Below are 21,941 nucleotides of genomic sequence, written 5' to 3'. Positions count from 1 at the left end.
AACAAATGATAGTAAAATCAAACAATACGATAGTAAGATATAAACTAATAATACTACTGAAAAGGAAAATTAAATAACGCTCGACTACCTACTAACCTTCTACCCTAATTCTCGATCTACATCTCTTCCTGTCTAGGATTATGTCTTTAATAAAGTATATGTGTGTGTCATATCATACCTAATCATCTCTCTTCAATATTTTTTCGACATACCTCTACCTCTCCTAAAATTTACCATAGCCAATTAATCTCTCACACCTCTTCATTGTGGCATTTGTATAGATATTTATCATATTTTTAAAATTTTATATCAAACTTATCTTATTATTGATTATGATTTTAGTAAAAAAATTTCGATAAACTTATATTTTATATCGAAAGTACTATATACAGATGAACTAAGGAGTACTGCAATGTTGCATCGGTCCCTTGTCTGAATTTTAGTTCGAAAAAGAAAAAATCGAATACATCAAAATGTATACATCAGAAAAGAAAAAAAATCAAAATGTATACTTATTTTATTCTTTTAATTCCTGATAATATTTTTTGTTAAACATTGTTCATATTTATATAATTTTCTCCCGTGAATTATCAAATCCATTTTAAAAACTTTTTTTATACAAATGAATATATACAGGAATAATCTATAATAAATATTTATAAGGTTCTCCAAAGATCAATTAATGTTAAGATAATCAAGTTCAAGGAAATTGTAATTATTGTACTTGTCAAGCAAAAATAAGGTCAAGTAATATGAACAAAATATCATATTCAAAGTATTACAAAAAAAAAAAAAAAGGAAAAAAGTAAGTTACATAAAAGTGCAAGAGGATTACAATGCATTGCTTTTTTCACTTTTATGTGATGAAGATTGGAGACCAAAAGAGAATAATCATCAGAATGAAAATTAACTTTATTTTTAAAAAATCATAAATGCAATAATTAAAAAGAAATATAAAGTATTGAGTTAATTAACTAGGTTTGGAGTGCTTACCCACTATTGTGTTATAATTAAAAATATTTATTTGAACGGCTAAATAGAGAGAATAAAACAGTTATTAATTGAGCTCTTAACACGTTTTTAAAAAAAAAAAGATTATTACTACTAGTTTCTAGAGAAACATGTCGTACATTAAAGATGACTTTATTATATCTTTTATTCTATAATCTTTTTTAAAAAATAATTAATTAATTACACGAATGTACGACACTTGGAAGTGTACTAAGCATAGGAGCGGATTAAGAGTGTAGCGTACAAATTAATATGAATTCAATAATTTTTGTCCAGATCTTATATATGCATCAAAATATTAATTAAATATTACTCCTTCCGTCTTATTTTATGTGGCACTTTTTAGATTTCGAGATTCAAACAAGTCTATCTTTGATCGTAAGTTTTTCATAGATCTTTTAAACATTTTGAATTATCAATTATTGAGAGTTATAGTATGTTTTAGGTACTTTACAAATATATAAATTTCATTTAAAAAAAATGAAAGATTACATGCGCAAATATCGGTCGAACTTAAACTGTTGACTCTCGAAAAATGAAAAGTATCACATAAATTGAAACAGAGAGAGTAATAAATATTTGACTATCCACCTATTTATTATTTTATATTAACTTAAAATTATTATAAGAATTCATAAATTTTAACTTTTGAAGTCGCGCTCTAAGGATAAAAAAGAGATTTTGTGATGGCAACAATGGAACCATTTCTTCAAGTAATCAACTCTCCAAATATCTTGGCTAAATTTTCGCATATCACTATCAATTTTGTCACTTGTTAATTTTAGGTATTGATACATTCCTTCGAGACTTGAATTAATCGTGTGTACCTTACTTCAAAAGTGGAAAGAAAATGACGTGTGATGAATTTTTGTTTAGCTTCATAATTTAAAATGTATATAGACATTTCAATAAATAACATAGCTAAATTCACCACCTAACTAGGTGTAAAAGCCAGTGCATCTATGTGATCATTTTGTTTGAGAGTACCAAAATGATTATACGGATGTCTTATAAAGTTATATTGATGTAAATAGATGTAATTATTAAGGCTAGGTGTCTGTCTAATATTAAACGTAGATATATAATACATATAATTCTAATTTTATCACACGTCTCCAAAGGTCAACCTAATTAATTTGTACTACAACTTTCGAATAGTGTAAGTGCTTAATAGCACTACTAAAAAATTACTTATTTTTTTCATTGAACTTTTTCGGAAAAATGTTCGTTTTTCTCATAATATTTTAATTGAATTATTGAAAAATAAAAATACTGGTTTCCCAACAAAAAAAAAATTAGGAAGTTTTTCAACATTTTAGTGAGAATCTATTTTAATTTCCACCATAATTTTTCTTACTGAATTGATTGGATGAAAATAGGGTGAATTTATTTTTATATAACATAAACTTCTCATCGATTCGTGTTGGAAAAAGACTTTGTTTCTAGTAGGTTAGAAACACCCTTAAATTTAGGTGTCTGAATAAAAATTGTGTATGTGCATATATTTAGCCTATTATTTTTATAGAGATTAATTACTGTTGTTGAATTACCTAGTATTACTTAATACTTAAGTAACCAATAGTGTACAAAATAAATACATTGTTTAGTGCATAACTTAACACTAGTATAATTACTTCCAATTTGAAACAAGCACAAAAAGAAAGAGAGTAAATATGATCAATAATAATAATATTGACACAGAGAAATACACTTACAAGTTACAATATATTAATGGAAAGCAAGTATGATTTATATATAAGTTTTGTGTGAGAAAAAAAATATCTTTTGTCCAAATTATTTTGCTATTTAAAAATAATATTTTAAATATTTTTTTGTTGCTTAAGTATGAAATTAAAATAGGTGACTTAAATTAATTAACAGTAAATCTTGGTACTTGCTAATAAATTAATTTGAGTATTATCGTTGACAATATTTACTGCTTGATGAAAAAACTCAGAACAAATTAAATATGAGATGAGCAAATAATAAATAGATAAAAAGAATTAAGTCATACCAAACACACCCTACAATACATAAGCACTAATATTTCTCTGGATAGCTAAAATAACATTGGGCATTATCAAAAAATAAAAATTGTGTCAATTCTGTGCTAGTAATCTTCTAATATATGTGTGACGTACTGCAGGACTAAAAAATTAATTATCTGAACCTGTATAATATGTCTAAATCATGTTAATTTATTAGGATTAAGTGATCAATTAAGGTAAGAATACGTACTGATCAATCATATTCAAGTGATGAATATAAATTAGAATGCGTATCGTGATTGTTTTTAGCACAATTTTGTTTTAACAAAGGTGGAAGATGTTTATATATCACATGAACAGCTTCTTCTTGTCTTTAGAAATGACGTTTTCATTAGTAAGGAGTGCTAAAACTTCTTATAATAGATATTTTATCCTCTTCTTGTCTTTGGAAATGACGTTTTCATTGGTAAGAAATGCTAAAATTTCTCACAATAGATATTTTATCACGCGAATTTGAATGAGTCAAGAGCAATAGTTTATCGCATCCCGTATAGTTAGAGAAAAGAAAACAATAATGCATATATTTAGAGTGTCAAAATGAATTGAGTTAATAAATGAGTGGGTCACTGACCGACTTAAAATGTTAGTTGGTCTAAAGCAGATCGAACTGAAATGAGCTAAAATTTGAGTCATAAATTCCCAACCTGATCAATTTTTACTAAGTTTTTATTCAAAGCTTGTTTGAGTACCTAATAGAACTTTTTTCCTTATATTATTATGACTATAAAAACATATCAAATAAAAAAAAAATGTTTAAAATATTTAGACAATTTTTTTTTCATGTGTCAATCTAAACGACATATCAATCCAATTTTAAAATGGATTAAACTAAGCAGATAAAAATAAGCTCAATATAAAACTAAGTGAATTACTAACTTGCTCGAACTAGGGGTGTTCGTGGTTCGATTTGGATCGGTTATTGATTAAAACCAAAACCAAACCAATTTAATCGGTTTTTTAAATTTTTAAAATCAAACCAAACCAAATGAAAAAAATAACCAACGGTTTGGTTATTGTCGGTTTGGTTTAATTTTTCTGGTTATCCGGTTTGAAAATAATAGTAATTTTTTTGAGGACTTACGTCGGTAGACACAAACATCTAGCACATGAACAATCCACATAAAAGCTATTGTCGGTTATTAAACAATTAAGCAATACTAGAGTTATCATTACACAAACAAAGTGTTTCAATTAAGAGAAAGTGTGATTATTTTATGTGAAGTAGGGTAGGTAAAGACTAAAATGAATTTTAATGGACTTGGACTTAGGATTGTTATAGTTGGGCTAAAGTGTTGGGCTTGAGAAAATTGTAAAGTTAAAAACCTAAGTTAATTAAAATTTAATAAAATATTTATATTTTATTTGTGAATAATATATAAATAATTATAAAAGTTATATATCTAATTTATCGGTTCGGTTTGATTATTTTTGCGGTTTTTTTTAGTAAAACCAAAACCAAACCAAATAATATCGGTTTTCAAAATTTAAAACCAAACCTAACCAAACCCAACCAAATATCGGTTTTTTTAATCGGTATGGTTCGGATTGCGGTTCAGTTTGGTATTTTAACCATAACCATGAACAGCCCTAGCTCGAACAAAACAAATTGAACATATTATAATTTTATAAGCTGATTTTGACATTACTAAGTGTATTCAAAAGTTGTTGTCATGTGACCAAAAGATCATGAGTTCAAGCCTTGGAAACAGTCTCTTGCAAAAATATAAGATAAGGCTATCTAGAATAGGCCCTTGTGGTTGGACCCCTCCCCGAACCCTATGCACATCGGAAGCTTTAATGCACCAAAATACCTTTTTTTACGGGTATTCACAAATCACAAGAAACGTTGGAAGACCACCCCCGAGTTCCTATCCAAGAACTACGTGACAAGATGTCATTTGGAGTCTTGATTAGCAATATATGCAAGCGTAATTAACTTCAATTATCATGTGATTAGGTCATCCAAAAAAGAAACACAGAGATACAAAAAGAATGAATACAAAATAATAGAAGATTGAGATGATAATTAATGGTGACACAAGAATCTCATTCTTTCACGCTTTGTTTACGAGGTACTAGTAAACATCAATAGATAGCAACAACCTAAGGGATGTTTACGTTATCTCAACTCTATCTAATCAAATACATTAGCTAAGGAGTCATTTGATTTGCTGGGATTAAATATATCGAGATTAGCTATGCTGATATTATTTTTCATTAATGGTTTAGTTTATTGTATTAAAACATAATAATTTCTTAAAAGAAGAAGATCATTTATAAAAATACTCTCCATCTTATTTAGCAGAAAAGAAATTTGAGAGACTTTAGAGACACTTCTATTAATTAAAAAAAGAAATATTTTTGTCATTTCATTGTTTTATCTCAATATTATTGTTTCACCTTTTGATAGAACTAATTAATTCCAATACAAATTTCTAATCATAACATAATTTATCTCAAATTAGTAGTCAAACAAGAAATAGGACAATATTAATTTTTATTTCAAAACTATCTATGTCTGTCCAACGTATCAAACCATCACGTACACTTATAATCCACCAAAATGTGGATAAAACCTAAACTATGTTAGGATTAAGACTAACACAATTCTCTATTAATTTAAACCAAAACTTCATTTTTTTAAATTATTAATACAACAAAAGTTGACCATATTGGATCTACTAGGATAACGTAACAGATGGATTCACTATAAGATAAAAGCATTGGTCCACATAAAGGAACAAGTATTCACAAAAAATAAAAGTAGTTAATAGTCACAAAGATAATCAACACTATTAAAATTGTCAGAAGTAATTGAATGTGATGGTAACTTGCAAAGCTAAAAAATAAAGAAGAATAGACAACACCACAAGTTGGATGATTTCTACAATATTCTTTTGTATATAATCAAAAAAATGACAAAAACATTTCTGATTTGTAGGGTATCAAACCATGAATAATGAAAATAAACCTACATATGCTTCTCTCTTGTACTATTCTTCTTGTATTGCACTTAAATATAAAACCATTTATCCTTCAGGACAAAACTATGCCTATGTCCTTTTTTTTCCCTTCATAATACACAAGCATATCAGTTAATTTAACCTCTATGGTATCTATATCCTTCAATTCAACGTACATAATACACACTTAAATTTTGTATAAAATTAAATAAATAAATACACACATTCTATGTGACATAAACGCCACATAAAACACATATATCTACTCGTTTGATAGTGATAATATACAAATTTAAGTGTAACTTGTGCACATCTAAAGTTGAATGACATAAATATCAATTAAGACCAAGTTAAATAATATGTTTATGTATTAATACCTACTTTCTAACAAAATATTTTCTATACTCAAAACTCAAACCTGAAATTTCTAATTATGATTAAGGACGAAGAAATCATATCCATCTTATCTCTTCTAAATGCAAAAAATACAAGAAAATCAAAAACCAAAATCCCAAAAAGAAAAGAAAACAAAAATAATACGATTCTTATTTAAATTTTTTTCAAAAAAATATGTAAAATAAAAACAAAAGTAAAAAGGGGAAGAAGTATGAAAATTAGCTAGAAGAAGGTGGGTAGTGGCCGGAGCTAGTCCAAAAAGGTGGAGGAAAATTGGAGCTGCTGCTGCTACTGCTATTGCTTTGATTTTGATGAGTTTGTGGCTGAAAGAAGCGTGATTGTTGAGCAGAGTAAAACAGGGGATATGCAGGGGAAGTAGTGGAAGAAGCTGCAGAAGTTGCTAACGAAGAAGATGAAGAAGAAGGAAATGTATGTGAATGCAACACTCCCAATGATGAAGCTAATAACATTTGTTCTAACAAAGATGATGATTGTTGTCCTCCATGGAAATCTATTGGATTTTGAAGTAATTGTGAGTATTCCCAATAATCTCTAGCCATATCTGAGCTCTGAAAAAGCTGTTGCTGCTGAGGTTGATGCGGAGGTTGATTATGTGATTGAAAAAATGGTGATGGTGATCGCATTGATGCTGCAGACATTAGTTGGAACCGCGAAGCTGCTGGTGCTGGTGCTGTGGTTGAAATGGCTAATCTTGTTGTGGGCTGTTGTTGTGGTAATAATCGGACGTTTTCAGGGAAATTGAGTTTAGCTCTGTTTCCTCTGAATCTAAGAGCGGCGTCATCATAAGCTTTAGCGGCTGCTTCTGCTGTATCAAATGTGCCTAACCAAACTCTTGCTGCTTTATGTGGATCTCTTATCTCTGCTGCCCATTTCCCCCATGGTCTCTGTCTTACTCCTCTGTATCTCCTCTTCCTCTCCCCTGTTTCTTCACCTGTTACTTCCGCTGGTTGCGGTGGTGTCTGCGCTGCAGTGGTTGATACGCTGCTCGTTTGTGGTGCTGCCAGGCTTGTATCTTCTTCTGGAAGCAACAATTAGAAGATGATATTGAATCAAAATCAAGTTTTACAGATTCAAAATCAATCAAATACAAAATAAAGAAAACAGGGCATAAATCCCTTCTATGGGTCCAAAACAGAGAACAACAAACCGAACTAGAAAACTATTTGAAATTTGAGAGAAAAAAAAAGAAGAGAAAGATTCTTGAAATGAACCCAAAATGTTAGCTCGTTGGATACACTTATATCGGGTGAAAACGGTGTCATAGGCACGCCTCAAGCGTTCCCGTGATTTCCCAATATTTCCAACAAAAAAGAATGGAAGAGAGTTTAATAAGTGGAAAGTATTGATACGAACCAGGCTTAACAGAGGAAGATGGTTCTCCATTTTTAAATTCCCTAATACCTCCATAACCCCTTTCTCCAGTAACACTTTCTTCTTGATCGCGTCTTCTTTTCTGTCCAGCCCATGATCCTGAACTCGAAGAAGACGGTGAATTCGCCGAATAAATACTCCCCGAACCACCACCACCACCAACAAACGAAGTCGTAACACCGCTAATATCCGGCCTGTAACCCCACTCTCCCTCTCTCCGACCCGAAACCACATGCGTCAACGCCGTCACCATTTCCGACATATCCCTCGACTGACTATACCCTGTATACATCGGATTAGCCGATTCCGACATCAAATACTCTGTTTCTTGCTGTATTTGTTGCTGTAACATTTCTTCAAAAGATTGCGATTGTTCATACGGTTGAGGAATTCCTTCATTGGTTGTAGTTTCTGAATCACCTGCTGTCGACAGATTTCTGTCATGCTCGCCGGAATCTCCTTGATTCGCCACCTTTAATAACCACATATACTACTACTAACACACCTCAATTTTTCAAGAAATATGGACACCCTACCCTTTTCACCTTTTCATTGAAAAAGAAGATGAAAAACACTTTATAATAATGAATCCAAAATCACCGACTTTGAAAATCTTAGTGAATTGATAGGTTAATTAATTGAGTACTCAATTCATCAGCTATTTCTCAAGATGTGTGTTAAAGAGAAGATCTTGTGATCGGACAAAAAATTCACTTTCCAGCTGACAATACAGAGACGGGGGATTTATAAGGAGGAGGAAAATTTATACTTGAACAGCCGTCAATACTACAGTTGATGGAGTATCTAATTTTGGAGTTACTTTTCTTCTTATAGATTTGCACAAATTTTTAATGTTAATCACTTCCCAATTTATTTTTTCTTGCTCTCCATTTCATTTACTTCCTTCGTTTTATATTAGTTGATCATCTTTTTATTTTACACCATGTCTAAAAAAATATAAATAAAATGATCATTTACTAATTTACCTTTAAAATATCTTTTAAGAATTTTACAAACAAATAGGAACACCTTTCAAAAAAAAATTAATTGCAAGAGTAATATAAAAAATATATGGTATAACTATTTTTAATATAATGATCAATTAATAAAGACAGAAGGAGTACTTGTTTGTTTTAATATTAAATTATTTTATAAAATAATATAAATTAAATTTAAAATTCCAGCAAAATTATTGATAATTTAGTAAAATAAACTTCTAAGTAAAAAAATAATTAAAGATGTACTCCCTCCATTTAAAAAAGAATGTTCTAGTTTGACTTGAAACGGAGTTTAAGAAAGGGAAGAAGACTTTTAAATCTTGTGGTTCAAAATTAAAGTTATGTCAAATGTACCAAAATGCTCTTTAATCTTGTGGTCTTAAACATGTCATGTGGAAAGTTGAAGTTGAAGTGTTGCCAAAAAAGGAAAAGGATCATTCTTTTTTAAACAGACTAAAAAAAAATGAGACAATTCTTTTTTAAACGGAGAAAGTATCAGATCTACATGTTTCAAATAAGATGAAATAGAGGAAGTACTTCTCTTTTTTTTTAAAAATAAATATTTATCTCATTTCGATTCAACTAAACTAAAAAAAAGAAAAAAAATTGAATTATGTGATTTTAATTTTAAACTATATAGAATGTATTAGATGTTTTAAAACTTTTTAAATATGTCATCGTAAAACTTAAAATTAAAGAATTACAAAAAATCTTTTTAAAATGGATAAAGTATATAATAATGATAAGTTAAAATGAATTGAATAGTAACTAAGAACATGCATAAATACATGTCCTCCATTTTATTTGATGAGTCTTGGGTACTAAGTTTTATGTAGTGTCAGTGAGACTTTTGAATTTTAGATTTTAAATTAAGAATATTAATTTTTTAAAATAATTTTAAACAAGTAATATGCTACTATAAAGATAAAATTCTATATAAATATGATCTCTTTTTATTTTTTAAAAGTAGATTAATACAAAAATTAAGGCATATAAATTAAATGTAATTAACAGCACTACTTCCTCAACTATTGATAAGCTCTTATTTAGAACATTTTAAATTTATTATTTCTTTATTTAATTATCGATAAATTACATTAAAATTTTACTGTTTACTTCATAATTTTTTAACAAGAATGTAACTTTTTCTTTAAATATCTAAATATAACACATTTTAAAAGGACCATAATACCCATAAATTATAAATTGTGAATAAAGGAGGGACCAAATTTATTATTTTATATTTCCCATTGAAAAGAAAAGAGTATTCATTTATTCCATTTTAAATCTATTTTAAAAGTACACCATAAATAATTTTAAAAAATGTTTTGATGCTTGCTCAAAAAGAAAAACATGGAGTAGGCTAGCATGAAGTTATGTTCACACAGTTTGACTGATAATAATGGTGACATTATATGCATCTTTCGAATTGTCGGTTTATAGCAAGAGTTCATCTTCGACTTTACTTCTTTAATTTCCTTTTCATTATTTTTTTTGGTGCTTCTTACCCAATATTAATTAGGTTCATTGAATTTCTTTTATACTATTAACATGGCAATAGTATACTGATGGAATTATTTCATTTTTAACTAAATGTTTCGATTTGAATCTTGTATTTAGAAAAAATCTTGTTTGAAGCATCATGAATAAATGGATCCTACACTGAATAATTCAAATTTAATCGAAGTTCTAATACAAACTTTGAACACTAAATGAAAAATAAATAATAAAGAAAATTCCTTTTATACAAAATCTTTCAAATTTCTATTCGATAGATCGAATGATTTTTTTTATATAAATAATTCGATAGATCGAATGATTCTTTATCCATACACATAATTTGAAATGAGATTATACATACATAATTCATAGATATTTAGTGGTTGTTTGGTATGTTGGACAAGTCTATATAGACTTGAGATGAAAATTTGATTGATGTTTGATTATAGAAATTAGGAACATGATTTTAAATCAGTATTTGTTTATGAAATTTGTATAATATTTCAATTTCAAATTAAGATTTTAAATCTAAAAAATCTTCAAAAGGTGGGATTTGGAAATATAAATTGTGGTTTCAATTCCTTTTAAATATAAAACTTGACGTATAAGTTTATATTTTACAAAAAAATAAATTCATAATTTTAAATCTTACTAAGGAAAAAGACTCATGCTTGATATAAAGAGATCGTCCATATGACGTGGAATATTTATATTATAGAATATTTAGTTACTACAATTGTTAAATTGTACAACTAGTGAATTTTTATAAAATTATATGTATTCGAAATCTGTAATAAAATATAATCACAAATGCTATTTTATAAAAATATATATAGAAATATGTGATTTATTAATTTGACATTTTACGATATTTCGATACCCTATTTATGATCTACAATTTACTCATTTGGTAAAATCGATTAATAGTTGCGAAATTCGATAATTTTTTCAAATTATAAGGTTTCTTAAAATAAGTACAATTTAAAAAATTTAAATCACAGATCCTAATAAAATTTCAACTTTAACTCAACTTAATGTTAAATCATTATTTGGAATTATGTCCAAGCAGTAGTAATGTCTTATTCTCTATTGTAGCACTTGTACTTGTCATAATACAAGAAGAAATAATAGTATTAAATTAGTTATCTCAAGATAAAATAATAAAGATGACAAAAATATCCCTAAGCTCTCCTTTTCTATATTAGAATACCGCGGAGATTTTTATAATAAATAACTTCTACCTAAAAATTATATAACATGCCATTTTTAAATAATAACTAATAAGTTAAATAATCGCAATAGTTAATCTCAAAATAATTAATTTCTACATAAGATTATAACTTATTTTCAAACCAAACAATCCAAACCCGATAAGTGGATTCAAGTACGAATCTTTACACTTTTGAAAATTGTGTTCCAAATATAATATTTATTGATTATTTTTTTTGAAAATATGAATTGAACTAAATAACTATAGTTTCCCTAGTCCCTACATCATTGATAATTAGCATTGTTAGCTTTGACTTCAGCTTTGGGTCCAAGTTCGATCTTGAAAAAATAATACATCAATTATTCTTTATATTGTTAAAAAATTGAATAAATATTAGGCTTGCAAAAATTACAAATTAAATATTGTTATTGTTAGCAATAAAACAAAGGGATAAGGGTCTGAAAAATATTCTAACTTTGATCGAATTTGCTATTGCGATACTAAACTTTCATGAGGACCTATTAACTCCCTAGACTATTTAATATCGTATTTTAAATATATATATTTACCCACGTTGACATAAAAAATAATGCAAAATTATAAATAGTAATGTGTCTACGTGGACACATATATACCTTTAAAATACACTATTAAATAGTTTAGGGGGTAAAAAATAGGGTATTAAATAGTCTTAGGGAGGTAATAGGTCCTCATGAAAGTTTAGTATCGCAACAACAAATTCGACCAAAGTTAGGATATTTTTCAGACTCTTATCCCTAAAACAAGAGATAATTATCTCCAGTCAAATCAAATAATTGGTAGTTATTCAAATGCTTGATTCTTTAGTTTGTATTTTGGAACTGTACTTCAACACACTTTTGAGTAACAAATTGAAGCTGTATCTCATAATTTTCTAGGAAAAAGACAAAATAAATTAAAAGGAGATATATATGATTAGAAGATAGTATATTTTAATGATGTAGACGTTGAGAATAATATTTCTCCACGGTTATCCTCTATTTTGGTATATATAGTGACTTAAATATCACACTAAAATTCAATAGCAAATCTATATTTTTGAGGATTAGAATTTAGATGCATATTTTTTTTTGGATTTTATACGATTTATGATAAGAGTGTGTGGCAATAAAAATGATAAAGACTTTTCTTACACCAAATGATTAGACTATTCAATTCGATATATATATAAATGTCTATCTTATATAAATCTTTTATTCATAATGTAATTTATTATTTTCCTCAATTTCAATTTATGTATTTAGTTCTATCCGACATGAAATCTAAGAAAATTAAAAAGATTTTTTAATTTTGTGATTTTGAGTAAAAAAATATGTATAATGTGTTAATTATTTTTAAATTTTTGTGATTTTAATTAATATGTTAGGTGGAACGTTAAGATAAAAAGTTACTAATTATAAAGAATTTCATAAGTATTGGTTAATGAATATTTGAGGATTTACTATACTAGTTATACACGATTACAAGGCGATATAACCAGGAAATCTTATAATTTTGAAAATGTATATCTAAAATAATTTTAATCGATAATAAACTCTTCTCCTCCATGTTTTCGTCGAAGTCTTCTACTTGCATTTTGTAAATTGAGAAATACATCACTTCTTGGTAGTAACGTATGGGTCGAGTAATTTTAATAGATCAATTGATTAGCTATGTGAACTTTCATTATACTGATAAAAGATTTTACATGCCCCTATTTATATATCTTTAAGAAAAAAGGAAAAAAAGCTTATTCGTGCTGTGGGATTGTTAAAGTTGGTTGACTAATCTTTATTGGTAGGAAAATATCTTAACATGGTAATAAGTTAATAACCACCTTTTGTATAAGAAGAAAGAAAAAAAAAAGATTATTACATTGCCAATATTGATTACGAGATCGAGTTGTTATCTCCATATATGATATTGAATAATCTGATATCTAATGAATTGATTTTTAACGTTAAGTTAAACAAAATATTCATTTTTCATCGTATAGTATTTGAAGTTATTAAGTTAGTCGCGTTTTTATGTTATTCAGTATTACATTTCACGTAATGTTATCAAGGCTAAGAAAAATAATGTCATATATTATTATTATTCTTATATAATATAGTAACATATAATCTATGTAATTATTATTTATTGATAGAGATTTAAATTTTAATAACTTTTTTTTTTGGTGAGATTGTAAATAGTGAGTAAATAACTTATATTTTCCTCTCCCTTTAAACTAAATACTGCTATATTTAATACGGTTCTCATTAATTAACTTCTAGTAGTTTTTCTTTCTTTTGTATGTATACTCATTTCTTGTTCATATTTTAAAAAAAATCACTTTTAAATTGCAATTTAATCTTTCTGCATCAGAAAGCAAGTTTGCATATGTCTTATCCTTTTCAATTGAGAAATTCCTAAGACTGAGATACCTAAGTGGCGTAAAGTTCAAGACGCGATAAATTCATTATATTTTTCTTTCACCTAAATATAATATTTTGCACACATCATTCGATGCAATTTTACCAGAAGATCAAAGCACTAGAAGCTTCTTTTGTCTCATAATTGTATAATTAATTTTACAAAATTAGCTTAAGAATCTTTCAATGTATTATTATTAGACCGCTAACCTCGTTGAGCCATCTTTGTTGATTATTAATATGTTAATTTGACAAATAACATGTTATCTTTCTACATGATTCCGAATAATTCTCAAATCATCAACTAACTTTTTTAATTTAAATAAAATTAAAATATCTTTCTTTATCGAAATTCGAGTAAATGTCATGCATAGCATAATACAATTTATTAATATATATATATATATATATTTCGCACGAACATAGCTCGAAACATCCTCGATGCAAAATTGTTTCATATTTTGTATTTTGTAGTCTTGTTAAGGGTTGAGTCAAAGCACGTCTCTTGCATAAAATGTGATTACTATTTTATTTCAAATTGAACACGTCCAAAAGACGAATGTGCGTCGTGTCACATTTATTAACTAAAAATATAAAAACTAGTTTGGAGTAACTAGAAATATTTAGCCTAACTTAGTTCTACTTTTAACCCAATTTTAGTTGAATTTGAACTAGTCTTTACCTCTTTTTTAAAATTTTAAAAGTTATAATATGGTAGATTAAGGTCGAATAGGAAATTCAAGAATTGGATTAACTCAAAAATCTAATGGATAAAGTGATAAGAACGATAATTTAATGTCAACGTGGACTCTAGTCAATGCCACACGTGGGCTTAGTAGGTAAACTTAGGTGGGTTCTGTCTTTTTACTTGTTTAGGTAGGACCAAATATAGCCCACTCTTAATTTATTCCCTCTTCACACCCATAACCCATTATAAAATCAAGAAAATAACTTTTATTTATTTCGTTTCAATTTTCGTGGCACTGTTTAATTTGACATAAAAGGTATATCTGATATGAAGAAATAAGTTATCTAGTAAAACATTATAAAAGCGGAATGAGGTGGAGAATAGTCAAGGCGGGGTGGGGGAATTGAATTGGTAGGGAAATCATGTTTCTATTATGGAAGTCATTTAATTTTTTATAATTTTTAAAAACTTATTTTTTTTAAAATGTTTTTCAAATATTTTACTCAACATAAAGAAAAATTGAAACACATTTTTTAGAAAATATTTTCCTTTATACCAAATACACTCAAAATTTTAAGAAAGAAAATATACCTATTACATCAGAAGAAGAAGTTGAAGAAAGAGAGTTTTGAAATTTGTGATCTCAAATAAATTTCCAATATTTATATGACTGAAAATTATTTCACAAAAGTAAAAATAGAATTTTAAATTTAAATTATTTTTAATTATAATAATATAGTTAAATATCACTTTAATTAACAAAAAAAAAGTCAAATAAATTGAGAAAAAGGAGTACTACAGTATGTAAAAGGAAGAGGAAAAAGTATGTAAAAGGAATTAATGGTTGACAGAATAGTACCTATATTATTTCCTCCATTTTGAAATGAGACTTTTACATAGTAATTGCCTAGCCAAAATAAAATTATATATGTATCAATTTACAAAATTATAAAGAATCTGAAACTTTTTTATATTTTCAAAATTATACTACAAAAGACGTGGATATTAATGCAAAAAGCCTTTTGATATTGCCCTTTTTCTCTTTTACTGTCAATTTTCTTCCTTTTGGTAAAAGAACACAAAAAGCCTGAACGGTTACCTTTTCTTCCTAGAGAAGTAAAGTGGTTCACATGATCTTATTTAATTAAAGTAATACTATAATCTAATATTTCATAAGATATAAGTAGTAAATTTAAAATAATTTAATTTTTCTTATTATTCATACATTGCGCTGTACTCTTTCAAAAGAACAAAAAAACTATGCTTGGTACAATTCTATTATATAATCAACATATATATAGAATATTCGATTCAATCTTTAATTAATATAAGACAAATAAATATCTATAATAGTCATTTTATCTCGTCTTCACTGTGTCTTCTAATGTAGATTCAACACAGACAGGGGAGGTGGGGGTGGGGGGTTCAATTTTTATTGTAAAATGAGGTTGAAATTGCAAATACACAAAAAGGAATTGTAGCATGTGTGACATAATTTACTAACATTTTATCACATGTACATTTTATAGATCTCAAAGGATTTTCTGACAAAGACAAATAAGATGTAGTATTAATTAATGGAAAGAAAAAAGAAAAGAAAGGTATCAAATATGATCACATGTTTTCCACAAGGTGTAGTGTGAATAACAATAGCATGCCTTATCTTCTCAACCAAAATTGAGCACTTCTATATTGAACTTCTTTTATCCATTTGTGTATGTCTACTTCCTTGGTCATACCTTATGACCAAGCCAACCACCCCCCACCCACCGGCCACCACAACACACTTTTTAAAAAAAAAAAATTAGTATCTAATATTTATATCCAAGCATGACTAATTATTATAAAATTTAAATTTAGAATTTTTACAACTAAGTGAAAAGTATTACTCTCTTCGAAATTGTCATGTTTTATTTTTGAGATCAATCTGACTAATATTTGTAATTAAGCTAGATTAGATTCACTCAATATCTAACAATAATTAGAATTTAAATATATAAAAAATATAGAAGTACTATATGTTGTAACTTTTATCATATCAATTTGATGAAAAAGAATAACTATCAAAATATTCCTCAAATTCGCATAGTTTAACTCTTGAAAATTGAAACAGGACGACTTAAACAGTTTGATTCTTAAAAAATGAAACATGACAATTAATTTAGAATGAATGAAGTTTAAGAATTAAGATAAATAAAATTCTTCTCATATTAATATGAGAAAATGCAAATATTAATAAAAAATTTCCTAATTTAATCTGAAAAAGCAAATTGAGTCGAAATCAAATTATTCTTTTGGTTAATGTTTTCTTAATGAATACGCGGCAAAAAACAAACGTAACAAGTAAAAAGAAACATATGGCATTGAACAACTCACATTAAATGTTCAACTAATGTGATGGATACAAGAAACAAATTTTGCCATGCCTGAGCTATAACTGCAGAGTACCAGTCAATGAAGCTAATTACATTAATGTAGTGGTGTTCATTGTTTGAATAAAAATTGATTCAAATAAAAAAAATATCAAACAAGGGAGATTTACATAAATTTCATTAGTTTAGAAGCTAATTACTTAGATACATTCTAGTTTATAAAATTATGAATTTTATCATATTTTAGTGCGTTCAGATACATGTATTTTGAGATAAATGAGTCAAAATTAGGTATATTTTATTCTACATACACGGTATCCAAGTGAATTCACATTTATTTGAGATACATAACAAATATAGCTTGCCTTCCTCCCATCTCGCTTGTCACTCTCCTATGAATCTGGACATGTATCTAGTGTGATTCACATGTATTTGTGATACATAATAAATCTCGCTCGTCTCTCTCCCTATTTTAGTGTATCTGGTAGGGAAAGTACATGTATCTAGGTGTATCTTCCTCAATATACAGTAGGGAACTCTTAATTAGTGGTAATATACGTAATATTTTTGAAAGCATAGATAATAATAATAATAATAATAATAATATATATGGTAATGGAGCATGTCTACTCAATACTCATGTAGTTTGTCCATTAAATAAATCAATTTTATTTGAGTTTGGTTTGATTTTACGTTTTTAAAAATCAATTATATTAGATTTAGTTTTGTTACTTTCAAGAAAAGCAAAGAAATAACTTAACTAAATCGACAAATTATAATCATATGTATTATATATTATTTTTAAGAACAAATTTAAATATCTTATAGATATTTTCATCAAAATTTATTTACAATTTATTTATGAAAGCAAAGACGTCCAAGACGAGAACATTTATCTTACTTGTTTCATGTATATGAGGATAGTGCTTGGCGAGACTATAAATGTCATTGTCTCTTCTTTGTCTAGGCCAAAGTGATGAGTTTTAAAGCTTTATTCACAGTGAATTCAGTAATTGAAAGTTTTGTAACGCCATCAGTTCGAATTATTTTACTTTTTTTTTTTGTGTATGATTAATAATCAAATCAATAAATGTGTATTATATTTTATTTTAATAATTATAAAATCGATTGAATTGGTATTGAACTACTGTGTCATGCGTGAGCTGTAAGCCTGTAACTGCAGCATGCTAATTGCATTGATTAATCATTCATTAAGCAATAAAAAGCATACAATAAGATTCTAGTATATGCTAAGAACCACATGATGTATTCCTTTGAATCTTTCTCCATGGCGTGCCATGTGTTTTTTTGGTCATCTAGAATGAAATTAAATAATAAAAATTTGTCAATGGTACGACAACAATAATAATATAGACAATGCAAATCAATAAAAAATATTACTATAGTTTCTAAGGATTTTCTTTGTGATGAAGTTTATTAAACTTCACTATCATATAGAGGAAGATGCATTCCCTCACGTACCATATTAGGCAGAAAATGTGAACTATATATTTTATAAAAATAAAATGATGATACTATGTATAGAGCATATAAATCCATTTTATTTGAAGAGATATGACGTGTATATGTCTTTATGTATGCATATAGTGAGACACCTCTCTTCTTAGTGTTTTCGATCGTTTCCAAATTCTCTTCGTCATGCAATATAAATATAAATGGCTAAAATTATAAGCGGCTTTATAAATTTGTTCGTAAATTTTACTTTCATCTAGAAATTAAATTTGCATATTCAAAATACTTAAATCAATAAAAGAAATTATAAAATACGTAATACATTCGTAAATAATGTAGCAAAAGTAACTAATAAACGATGAGAAAACATCTATCATCCACCCACCCCTTTCCTCCACAATCAGTTTAGTCCCTCAATTATTGATAAATTTTAATATTTTATTATATATATGTTTTTAACCATTAATTACTTGAAATTGCATTTTTGATCTCATTTGCTTGTGAATATCTATAAAATAAATAAATTAAATTATTAATTGTTTCATCACTTAATTAATCATATATTATATAGAAATTTATATTACTTCAAAAATAATTTAAATTGAAAGTACAATTTATTAATAACTGCGGAATAAAAAATGTTAATTATTATCTCTAACAACACCTATTAGTCTACAAGAAGAAATTTAACTCTATTATACTTCCACCATTTAATTAAATTAATTAGTGTTGTAATCTCATGTGAAAGTAGAACTTTTAGTTGACCATTTGAATGGTTCGTTCAATTATATTATTTTATATAGGAGGGTTGTAATGAAATAGTGAAGCATATAGAACAAACATTTTGACAATTTAAATATTTTAAAATATAATTGCTTAAGAAAAAGGTAACATGAATTTTACTTCTAAGATGTGTCTGCACTAAATGACAGAAACAAAATTAAATTCAAAGTCGCACATAAGAAGCAAAAATAAAGACTTCTATCTATAGAAAATAATATATAGGGCCAAAAGGAACTTGTCGTGTCAAAAACCAAATGTCATACACTAAAGTCCTTAAATAGTAAGTATGAGTTGGAATAAAATTAATTCCTACGTCAATTTTTATTTGCTCGTTATATTAAAAACATCTATTTTCATTTATTTAGTAATTTGAAAAATTAATAGTTCTTAGTTTACTTTTATTATTAATTAAAATTATCTTTTCAAAAAATCAAATTTATTATATCCAAAGATGATATAGTAAACTCAACATTTTGATTATTATTTCTTAGAAAATGTGTCAAATTAATACCGAACAAAAGAATGGACGAAATAAGAATTATGTTTAGATTATTTTGACTATTTCATCTATTTTGAAAAATCACGATACATACGCTGAAATTTTGACAGACAAAAAGAATTTATGTATATGTACTCTATGATATGTAAAATACTTCTTCCGTCACATTTTATGAGGCATCTTTTTTTTTTAGTCCATCTCAAAAAGAATGTCACATTACTATAACTAGAAAAATTTAACTTCAAAATTTTCTCTTTACCCTCAATGAAATGATTTACAACCATACAAATATGTAAGGTGATTTAGACCATAATTTTCAAAAATCTTCATTTTTTAAAAAAATATTGTGCTAAGTCAAATAGTGTCACATAAAATGAGACGGAAGAAATAATGATTAAAATAATAATAATTGAGGCAGTTCAAATATTACGACTTATAGACCTTGTAAATCCCCTCCTCCAAGAAATAAGAACGTGAATGGACTTAAAATAAAGGGAAAAGGGTCAAATATGCCCCTAAACTATTCGAAAAGGTCTAGATATACCCCCCGTTTAAAGTTTGGCTCACTCGTGCCTTCGCCGTTCAACTTTTTGCATAAATATGCCCTTATGGGCGTTAGTTGATACGTTGGAAATATCCAGCTCATTTTCCTAATTCGGATATGGGTCCGAATATTTTAGGGGTATAATTGATCCCTTTCCATTTTCATAAAAATGCCACGTGGTAATTTAAAGTGGCGTGACAATTCCATTTGGCATTTAAATAAAGGGAAAATGAGTTGGATATTTTCAGCGTATCAACTAACGCCCATAAGGGCATATTTATGCAAAAAGTTGAACGGCGAAGGCACGAGTGAGCCAAACTTTAAACGGGGGGTATATCTAGACCTTTTCGAATAGTTTAGGGGCATATTTGATCTTTTTCCCTTTAATATTTTTCAAGAATAAAAGAATGACAAAAGGCACAGATAATGGCTCAAGGTAATGAGAAATTTTATTTTGTGAGTTACATAATCAATATAACTTATATGAGTTTAGTTTATTATTTGACAAGTGGATACATCGGTCTCACAAATTTGTTTTTAAAGTAAAGTAGAAAATAGTAATATTAAAATCTACATTTTTCCTAATTATAATGCACAATAAAAGGAAAAAATAAAATTGAAATGTCAAACTCGTCAACATTGTGCGTCTTAAATAAAATATCTCTCTTTCAAATTGTCCATCTTATATGTACGTTTGAATGATTGTATGTTTTCGAGATGGGAAAGATAATTTCAAACAAGTTTAAAATATTTAAATCGATAATAAATGCACATGATTTAGTTTCATATAATAAATCTCCCACTATGTGAAGCATTGAGTTGTAAGCTACAAGCTAGATATCAAATTAAATTCCTTGAAGTATAACTTTTAATACTTCAAATTGTTTGTCATTTTGACATTCCTAAATAACATTAGTATGATTTTTTTGTTACTGAAGATTTTGAAATAAACCACGAACACAAGATGGTCTTAATTTACATGTCAAATGTGCATGTTTATATATGTAATTTAATCGTTAAAGATGGTCTTAATTTTATTGAGCTTAGAATTGAATAAAATTAAACATATGATTATTATTCTAGTTTTTTTTTTTAATGTTTTAGCTTATATAACTGATTTTTTTATTTTTTTTTTCTTTAACAATATAAGAGTAATGATGGTTACACAGCTGATGTTACTGAAATGCAAGCATTTTATTATTTTTTTAAATGTTTTTTTTTTAATCATCCCTCATATTTATCTAAATGATGTTATGTTAAATCCTTGTATTAAATTAAGTTATGCACAAGAATTCACCCTCATTTTGTATACCTCTTTAGAATTGAAAGAATGAATTAACCATCTATACTTTAAGCGTATGAAAATGTGTAAAATAAATGGATAAGGGTTTGAAAAATACCTCAACTTTGGTCGGATTTGCTGTTGCGATACTAAACTTTCATGAGGGCGTATTACCTCCCTAGACTATTTAATACCGTATTTTAAACATATATATTTGCCCACGTGGACATAAAAAATAATGCAAAATTATAAATAGTAATGTGTCCAGGTGGGCACTTATATACCTTTAAAATACACTATTAAATAGTTTAGGGGGTAAAAAAATACGGTATTAAATAGTCTAGGGAGGT

At 27.2% G+C, this 21,941-nt stretch overlaps 1 protein-coding gene across 1 annotated transcript; it reads right to left on the bottom strand.

The window, feature by feature from the left end:
- Window positions 1-6,434: 6,434 nt before the first annotated feature.
- On the bottom strand, window positions 6,435-8,589 carry LOC102585456 (ethylene-responsive transcription factor ABR1-like). The gene is made up of 2 exons (XM_006363380.2): window positions 7,793-8,589; window positions 6,435-7,457 (listed from the first exon to the last, which is right to left on the bottom strand). The coding sequence occupies exons 1-2, from the start codon at window positions 8,295-8,297 to the stop codon at window positions 6,637-6,639; spliced, it is 1,326 nt and encodes a 441-aa protein (XP_006363442.1). The 5' UTR covers window positions 8,298-8,589; the 3' UTR covers window positions 6,435-6,636.
- Between the last annotated feature and the right edge of the window lie 13,352 nt (window positions 8,590-21,941).

Source organism: Solanum tuberosum, unplaced genomic scaffold (genome assembly GCF_000226075.1).
Source record: "Solanum tuberosum cultivar DM 1-3 516 R44 unplaced genomic scaffold, SolTub_3.0 scf00434, whole genome shotgun sequence".
NCBI classification, from domain to species: Eukaryota; Viridiplantae; Streptophyta; class Magnoliopsida; order Solanales; family Solanaceae; genus Solanum; species Solanum tuberosum.
This window is presented reverse-complemented; position numbering and strand designations above follow the sequence as displayed.

Coding starts and splice junctions, on each gene's coding strand:
- LOC102585456 (XM_006363380.2), bottom strand. CDS start 8,297: ATGTGGTTATTAAAGGTGGCGAATCAAGGAGATTCCGGCGAGCATGAC. Junction 7,458..7,792: donor ATCTTCCTCTGTTAAGCCTG/GTTCGTATCAAT, acceptor TGTTGCTTCCAG/AAGAAGATACAAGCCTGGCA.